The 9,456-nt window shown below is 36.3% G+C and overlaps 1 protein-coding gene across 1 annotated transcript; it reads right to left on the bottom strand.

Annotated features, from left to right (window-relative positions):
- Nucleotides 1-1,139: 1,139 nt before the first annotated feature.
- LOC135730112 (LIM domain transcription factor LMO4) lies at nucleotides 1,140-9,246 on the bottom strand. The gene is made up of 5 exons (XM_065247982.2): nucleotides 8,889-9,246; nucleotides 7,388-7,610; nucleotides 6,111-6,207; nucleotides 5,561-5,710; nucleotides 1,140-1,809 (listed from the first exon to the last, which is right to left on the bottom strand). Exons 2-5 carry the CDS (start codon nucleotides 7,600-7,602, stop codon nucleotides 1,801-1,803), a joined length of 471 nt encoding a protein of 156 aa, XP_065104054.1. The 5' UTR covers nucleotides 7,603-7,610; nucleotides 8,889-9,246; the 3' UTR covers nucleotides 1,140-1,800.
- Nucleotides 9,247-9,456: the final 210 nt, after the last annotated feature.

Here is a 9,456-nt window from a genome sequence, read left to right as displayed (position 1 = left end):
ATTGATAGGAGAATCAAAACAGCATGTGTAATGAGACTGCTTCAGTTAAGTGGATTTTTTTTCATTTTATGGTGGTTTTGTTTACACACTGCCAACACACATTTATGCCCAACTACCTTGTAAAAGTAGATTGTGCATAATAGGTGCCATTTAATAGACTTCTAATAGCGCCCAAACACCGCTCACACATTTAGGCTAAAACAATTTGGGCTGGCTGTGAACATTTTATAGACGTTTAACCAAAATAAATAAATAAATAAATGAAACCAAACACCTTATAATCACTGTTGACTTTGCTTACATGATGAAATATCATGCAAGTTATTTTGGCAAAAACAACAAAATAGAAAAAATTTGGCCCATAAATCAAACCATTTCGCATCTATAGTTAACCTAGATCATGGGTAGGCAACGTCAGATTGCCGACGTCCTGCAGATTTAAGCTCCAACCCTGATAAAACCTCGCCTACCTGTAGTTTTTAGGTGACTCTTTAGGCCTTGATTAGTTGTTCAGGTGTGCTTGATTAGAAGCTGGAGCTAAACTCTGCAGGACATCGGCACTCCAGGACCGACTTGCCTACCCCTGACCTAGATGGCGAAATGACGCCAATTGCTTGGCTGAGAAGCTGAACATTTCGTCTCTATTAGAAAAGTCTTTAAGAAAGTCAATTCTGATTCGACTGTAATTTTTGCCATCATCTCAGAACCGCTTTCTAAAGGGTGGGTGTTCATGAGCAGAGAGAGAGAGATGGGGGTGGGAAAAGTTGTGCTGTGTACTTTAATTGCGACATGGTAAACATTTAACGTGCGTGATTGTTTTGAGGCAACCAACGGAAAGGAGCGACTGCCTCTTAATTAACTAGGCGGCAGATTAGTCCTTATTAAATTCAAACAAGGGATCAGAGTAAAGTTCAGCCTCCCCAGTGCAATAGCAGCACAGATAGCACACTCACACGCTTCACGCTCGCATTTAATTGCTTCTGTAATGGTCCAAGCTCAAGCTCTATTCATACCAACCCTTTGGGTAATCAGGTTCGCACCACAGAGACCAAAGCTAATAACTAGCAGAAAATAGTAATAAACAATGAACAATGAAATCTGCACGGTTTAGGCGAACAACAGAATTCTTTCTTGATGGATGGGTTTTGTTGTATTTTTCATTTATTTGATAATTACACCTTAAATAGACATCACATGTTGAGCAGATAATTCAACCATTACAGAGAGGACGCGTATAAAAACATATTTACAATTCGACACTCTGAATGATGTCCATAAGATATACAAAGATCTTTTATAGTTATTCTGTTTTTGACGTTACATGTTAATAAAGTCACCGTGAAATCAAAATTTTCCTATGAAATAAAAAATACATGTTTCTGGTCTCATTACTTATTGGTGGACTGGTGAACGTTATTGTTTTTACTTTGAAATCATATTACAAAACTAAAAAGGGGTTGTAAATAATGCATATTGAATATTTAAAATGACGTTAGTTAGACAGGATATCCTGTGACAAGTATATGTGTTAGTTCTGTTTCGGGGGTGACGGGAGAGAGACAAAGTCACGATATATCTCATCATGAGAAGTAATGCAGAGTCCATCATATTAGAGCAACCAGACATGTTACTTTTACAGCCCATACTCCCTCTCAAAGATTATGTGGCTATGCAGTACCTTTCAATTTAGGTCTGTAAATTTGGGCTGTAAAGATGTAAGTGCATCAAAGGAGAAGTGTGTGCTGTTGAATGAAGCTGCAGTGAGACACTGAAGTGGTGAACAGAGAGAGGAAGAGCCCTTCAGCAAACCTACAAAACACAGAAGATTTATTAATACTTGTTTCTCCTCGAGTGCAATACTTTATTACTGATGACCTACAGACCAAAACTACATATTGTAGCGTAAAACCACAAAACCAATGACTGTCTGCTTTCAACAGAATCTGTCTGTCTGTCATAAATACAATGTCTATCTATCTGTATGACCATATTTATTTAACTATCTGTCTGGCAGTCTGTCTGTCTGTCTTATAAATATGAAAATATATAGACGTTCTTCTGTCTGTCTGTCTGTCTGTCTTAAATGGCAATAAAAAGTTGATGTATTTGAATGATTATCGGTTTATCTATCCGTCTGTGGATTTTAAACAGGAATAAAGTATATATATTTGGAGTATCTACCGGTCTGTCTATCTATCTGTGTTTCTGTTTAAAAAATAAATAAAAAAGGTCTATATATATCTGTATGTCTGTCTGTTTTAAATGGCAATAAGAAGTCTATGTATTTGCAAGATCTACCTGTCTGTCTGTCTGTTTTAAATAGCAAAAAAAGATATAATAAAAATGATTAATATCTATTTAACTATCCGTCTTTCTGTCTGTCGTCTGACAGTCTGTCTGTCTTAAACAGAAAAAACGTCTATATACTTTCAAGAGTATAGTAATGTCTGTCTGTCTGTCTGTCTGTGTTAAACTGAAATAAAAGTCTATATTTGAAGAATCTACCTGTCTGTTTTAAATAGCAAAAAATAATATCTATTAATATCTATTTAACTATCTATCTGTCTGTTTGTTTTAAATTGCAAAAATATGATATAATAAAAATTGTTAATATCTATTTAACTATCTGTCGTTCTGTCGTCTGACAGTCTGTCTGTCTTAAACAGAAAAACGTCTATATAATTTCATGAGTATATGAATGTCTGTCTGTCTGTCTGTCTGTGTTAAACTGAAATAAAAGTCTATGGGCTCTATCTTACACCCAGCGCAATGCAGCGCAATGCGCGACGCAAGTGTCTTTCGCTAGTTTCCACCCTAATTTTCACGTTTAGCGCCGCGTTGTTTAAATAGCAAATGCATTTGCGCCCCCTTTTGCGCCCATGGGCGTTCTGGTCTGAAAACGAGGTGTGTTCAGGCGCATTGTTGGCGCGTTGCTATTTTGAGGCAACTAAAATAGACTACGCCATTGACCAACAAAAACCTGGTCTAAAGTCTAAAGTCAATGGCGCAATGTGTTTTATGTTATTTAAAGAGCGCATTAGTAAAATGCGCCTATACACGGGAGGACAACGCGGGTTTGCTTAACACAAGGTACATGAATGCGCAGCAGCACAAAAATGCTTTTAAATATGAAAGATTAAAGGATTGAATGTAAAAGATTATTATTGAGTCTCTTGGACATAAATGAGGACTAATTATGAGACGTTAGAAGGCGCAAAGAGCTGCTTCACCTGCAGCCTGGTAAATAAATAAATGCTTTGCTTTAAACAAATGCATCTTGCATGTTTTTAAATATTTTTTTTAATGCCACCTCACGGATTTATTGTATATGATTACTCTGTACCTGTGGATATGGTGGGATGAGAAACATTTTTAAGTAATGCTTAAAAAAACTTTAAAGTCAAAAGTGCTGAAACGTGAGGAGAGCCGTTTGTAAATTCTTTACCTCCTGTTTGTTACAAATAAAGTATTTTTAGAGTACAAAGCTTATCTTACATACTTGTAAATTATTTTTTGATATTGGATAGCCATACATTTAAAGCAATTACAAGCCTGCTTTTTACTTCCATGACTAAAAGAAAACGGGTTTTAAAGGTTTTAATAAAAAAATAACAATTTCAATACAAGTGAAAAACAACACAATTATTTAACATTAATCTTAAACTGGGGATCTTCTTCCTCCGCTTAGTTTTTCAGTTTACAAAGTCCGTCATCTAAATAGGGATTAGACATAGCGCCAGCGCAACTGGCTTTTAAAGGGGATGAGAGCTGTGACTCTCATTGGTTTACTGCACGTTACGCCCAAAATACTCCCACTACAATAGGACCTACCCTTTTCGACCATGCGCTCGGCGCAAAACCATTTTTCCCGTCGTTAAATTAGCAAAAGTGGATTCGGACACGCCCATTTAGACGTTGCGCTGTGCGCTTTAGACAATGCGCTTAGATCGTTAAAATAGGGCCCTAAATATTTGAAGAATCTACCTGTCTGTCTGTCTGTCTGTCTGTTTTAAATAGCAAAAAAAGATATAATAAAAATTGTTAATATCTATTTAACTATCTGTCTGTTTGTTTTAAATTGCAAAAATATGATATAATAAAAATTGTTAATATCTATTTAACTATCTGTCGTTCTGTCGTCTGACAGTCTGTCTGTCTTAAACAGAAAAACGTCTATATACTTTCATGAGTATATGAATGTCTGTCTGTCTGTCTGTCTGTGTTAAACTGAAATAAAAGTCTATATATTTGAAGAATCTACCTGTCTGTCTGTCTGTCTGTTTTAAATAGCAAAAAAAGATATAATAAAAATTGTTAATATCTATTTAACTATCTGTCTGTCTGTCTGTCTGACAGTCTGTCTGTGTTAAACAGAAAAACGTCTATATAATTTCATGAGTATATGAATATCTGTCTGTCTATCTTAAACTGAAATAAAAAGTCTATATATTTGAAGAATCTACCTGTCTGTCTGTCTGTCTGTCTGTTTTAAATAGCAAAAAAATATATAATAAATAATGTTGTTAATATCTATTTAACTATCTGTCTGTCTGTCAGTCACAGAAAAAGTATATTTTCATGAGTATATGGATGTCTGTCTGTCTCTGTATTATCGATCTATCTGTCTGTCTGTCTTAAACTGAAATAAAAAGTCTATATATTTGAAGAATCTACCTGTCTGTCTGTCTGTTTTAAATAGAAAAAAAATATATAATAAATAATGTTGTTAATATCTATTTAACTATCTGTCTGTCTGTCTGTCACAGAAAAAGTATATTTTCATGAGTATATGGATGTCTGTCTGTCTCTGTATTATCGGTCTATCTGTCTGTCTGTTATTAATTGAAATAAAAAGTCTATATATTTGCAGAATCTACCTGTCTGTCTGTCTGTTTTAAATAGCAAAAAAATGATTATCATCAATTTAACTATCTGTCTGTCTGTCTGTCTTGCAGTTTGTCTGTGTTAAACAGAAAAACGTATATATACTTTCATGAGTATATGATTGTCTGTCTGTCTGTCTTAAACTGAAATAAAAAGTCTATATATTTGCAGTACCTACCTGTCTGTCTGTCTTCAACAGAAAAATGTCTATACATTTTCATGAGTATATGTCTGTCTGTCTATCTGTATGTCTGTTTTAAATTGCAATAAAAAGTCTATGTTTTTGAATGAGTATCTGTCTATCTATCCATCTGTCTATTTTAAACAGAAATAAAAAGTCTATATATTTGCAGTATCTACCTGTCTGTCTGTCTGTCTATTATTTCTATTAAATAGAAATAAAAGACTATATACACCTGCATGAGTATCTGTCTATCTGTACATCTATCTGTTTTAAATGGCTATAAAAAGTCCATATATTTGCATGAGTCTATTTAAACAAAGTTTATTGTAAAAGTCAATATTTTGCAGTATCTGTCTGTATGTCTGTCTGTGTTAAAAAGAAATAAAAGTCTATATATTTGCATGAGTAGCTGTCTATATATATATATATATATATATATATACTTTTGCACGAGTGTCTGTCTGATTAAACCGAAATAAAACATGCACTCACTTTCTGATCTGTGAGCACTGGGTTACTCTGCAGATGAGTATTAAGAAGTGGGGCTCCTGGTCGGTCGTGTTCGCAAAATATGGTGCCGTTAACATAGTGAAAGCGGTCACCGGGGACCAACTGGTTTCTGCATGTGGCACAGGAGAAGCACTGAAACAGACAGAAGAGAACCAGATAAAAATCCCTGTTAACATGATTTAGATGCCACATTAGTGCTGCTAGTCAGGGCTAACTATGAGCGAACCGCCATGACCAACGTGCAGGTCTCTTATTGCTCAAAATGATTTTTTAATGAGTTAATCCTTGTGCGATCAAGGCCAGGGAATGAGCACTGAACAAGGTTATCATTGGGAAAACATAATAATGAGGAGCTGTAATAAAAGCAGGCCTACATTCACACATTTAATTCGGCTCTAATGAACATCTGCTATGTAAGTGCTTTAGGGACTACAGCCAAATCTATGAGAGCCTTACTTAGCTTTGGTTCTCAGTCACATGAGCCGATATGAAGACAAATGCAAACATAAGAGCTAATGTGTATATAACTAACCTTAAGGTGATAGACATTGCCTTGTGCTCGCATGACCATTTCACTGGCTGGTATGGACTGACCACATGCGTTGCAAGCACCCGTGTGCCCAAACAACCTGGAACAGAACAAACACATTAAATCATCCCACATAATGTAAAAAATATCATCTTTAATATTCACTAATAAGGTCACGTCCAAGATTGAAATGAATGTAATTTGGGGCAAAAAGTTAAGGTATTGGTATGAAATGTCCCTCATCCTGTTAAAACTTTGCTTTAGAGTAAGAAACGTCTAAGACTTTTGAGGTGTTACTGTATATACAGTTTCATGATCCTTGGCGATGAATCTGAGATATCATGCAGTGTGCGTGATGTTCTCTGCAGGAGCATGTGAGAACGCATCTGCCGATATCATCAGCACCAGGATGCAAATGAGTCCCATGCAAATCATCACAAGAACAAAATGCTTGTCAGCATAGCATGACAACTACAGCTTCAACTTTGCTGGTCTATTTGCATTGTAAATGACTGTGGAGACTCAAACAGTCTCATTATCATCTACTTGGGTCCTTGTTATAATGATGAAGATCTTGGACATGGTCACCACTAAATTTAGAGCTTGTGTAAGGTGAAAAAAGGTGCAGGTCTATGGGTTTAATGACTTCATTATGCTCATTACTGGTTGTTAAAAATACACTCTGGAATTGTAAGTATAAAATTGGTGTGTAATGGGCTGCGCTCATAAGCATAGACGTCCAACAGGATTTCTTTTTTACTTTTCCAGTCCTTCTTGATTACTAGATGAGGATTTTTAGTGGACAAACATCTATGGAAAGTCAGCAAACATACCCAGCAAGCAATTCTGTGTTTAAAAGACGCCTAATAGCCATTCAAAGACACAGCCCAGACGTCTAGGCTAAAACTTTTTATATAAGTCTAAGCATAAAATAAATTAAAAAACAAATAAATAAAACCAAACACCTTGCAATTACTATTGACTTTGCTTACATAAAGAAGTGACGTCTATTGCTTGCTGGGTACTCAGTTTTTCCGAGTTATTGATTTAAACAATAGCATTGGTTTGAATTACTAGAAATACACTTGCTACCAACGTTTCCGTGAAATTCCTGACTTTTCAGATTTTATTAATTTCCAGGTTTGGAGAATATTTGAAGATAATTTTGTGGTTATAGGAATGTCAGTGACTGAGTGTATAGTACAGTGAGCAATGAACGACCACACCAAAGAGATATGTATATGTGGCTAATCCAGCGCTTGCATCACTTCTTTATATACCTGATGTAGTCTGTTCTGCAGAGGATCATGCCTCCTTTGCTGTAGCAGGTGGTTCCGATATCTCCCAGCTGAGCCTGACAGCATGAACACTTGAGGCAACGCGTGTGCCAGTAGCGATCCATGGAAAAGAGCAGGAAGCGGTCAGCGATGCGACCCCCACATCCCGCGCACGATCTGGACACACACGCTCCGCCTGTAACCTGGCTGTTTACCATAGCTATGACTGTGAGAAGAAATTGAAAAGATAAACACACAAATCTAACAGCACCAACCATAAAAAACTGTGGGTTTTGGTTTTGAAACCAAAGTGATTGAGGGATGGGATTTAACTTTGTAAGTGATATAAATGTGTGTGCTTGCTTTACTATTTTGAAAAGTATCACACATTGCTTTATAAATTGATTTAATTTAGTGTTCAGTAAATACATTTTTAAAGATTCTTGAACATTTAGCCTCTGAATCTTGATTTGAATATTGCAAGGATGCAAAGTTATCTAACTGCCTATTAATAAGAAATCATTCAGGACATCCAAATGATTTTCAATATTTTTCAATCTCACACACACACGCGCACACACACACACACACACGCACACACACACACACACGCACGCACGCACACACACACACACGGGATAGTTCACTCAAAAATAAAAATTCTGACATTATTTTCTCACTCACATGTTGAACATGCAGGAAGACATTTTGATTAATGTTTGTAGCCAAACTGATTTGGGGCCCCATTCACTTGCATAGCAGGAAAAATAATGCTATAGAAGTGAATGGGGCTCAAGAAGGCTTTGTTTGCAGAAATGTATACAGGTTTGTAACATCATGAGAGTGCATAAATGATGACAATTTTCATTTTTGGGTGAACTATCCCTTTAACGTGAATGCAAATCACTGACAAAACAAATGGATTGCTCACATTAAAAGCTATTAGTCTTTTTGATATTTTATATAGAGGAAGTGGCTGTGCATTAATACCATATATGGCTTTATTATACCATAACAGAACCTTCATAAGCACTAAAGTATTTACTACTGTCCCAATATTTCGTGACAATCGTACACTTGCCTGTCTGCACAAAACAGTTATTATGTAAACAATGTAATGCGTTGATCTAAAAAAAAAGAGACTTCTTTTAAAATCATGCATATTTCAAATTGAAGAACTATTTTAAATTGCAGTTCAGCCATGAAAACCTTGAAAACTATACACAGTACAATAACATACTGTAACTGAACCCAGTAACGCAGTGCTAAACACATTCGGACGAATACATTGTAACAATGGCCAATAATGAAGTATCTGTGTACTGTTTGACAGCCAAATAATAAATAACATTTGACATTAAAACCCAATAGCGCCTATAGAAACACTCAACACCTTTAAATCCAGTTTTAGGAAAATACGTTGTGACTATTCTACTCTTATTATTTAACTAATATCAACATTTGTACTAGCTAGTGTCATGTATTTCGACCGAAGGCGACATACCTTTAAAGACTTTCCAGGTTCGAGTGAGTTGTCAGACTTTAAGTTAGTTATCCACTGGACGTCTCTGAAAGACCTCGAGCTCTTCTGATGCGCTTCTTCACGCCGCGCGCCTCCACGCGCACATTGTAAAAGTAAACGGGTAGGGCAAATAAACAGCGAGACGATTAATGCGCGGGTCTGAATGTACAGATTATCGGTTTCGCTGCATACTGCAACACTCCAAAGAGAAATGGTGTTTTGGCTCAATTTAGTCCGTCGCTTGTTTCTTCGTATAGACCAGCAGCAAGATTCATAAGAAGACGAACGAGATGCGTGTCCTTTTATCGTGTCATTGACGTGACGTAATACAGCCACAGACAGACATGAGGTGTGTTCGACCTCGTGGAGTGCTGCGCAGACTGATCAACGTATGACATCAAAGTATTGCGAGATGCTGTGTTATCGAATCGCTCTCGCGGGTTTTTAATGTCATATGTCGATTGGTCTGCGCAGTGTTGCATGAAGTGGATAGGTTTGACAGTTTAGGGGCGTGGTATTTCATATTTTAAGATTAATTGCCGTTACTGGC

This window comes from Paramisgurnus dabryanus, chromosome 11 (genome assembly GCF_030506205.2).
Source record: "Paramisgurnus dabryanus chromosome 11, PD_genome_1.1, whole genome shotgun sequence".
Classification (NCBI taxonomy): Eukaryota; Metazoa; Chordata; class Actinopteri; order Cypriniformes; family Cobitidae; genus Paramisgurnus; species Paramisgurnus dabryanus.
Note: the sequence above shows the minus strand (reverse complement) of the source record. Positions and strands in the feature narration are given on the sequence as shown.

Bases quoted from the DNA above. Each gene is read 5' to 3' on its own strand.
- LOC135730112 (XM_065247982.2), bottom strand. From the start codon at position 7,602: ATGGTAAACAGCCAGGTTACAGGCGGAGCGTGTGTGTCCAGATCGTGC. The intron at 6,208-7,387 runs GTATATAAAGAA...GTTCTGTTCCAG, and splicing joins TGCAGAACAGACTACATCAG to GTTGTTTGGGCACACGGGTG. The intron at 5,711-6,110 runs GTTAGTTATATA...TGTCTGTTTCAG, and splicing joins GCAATGTCTATCACCTTAAG to TGCTTCTCCTGTGCCACATG.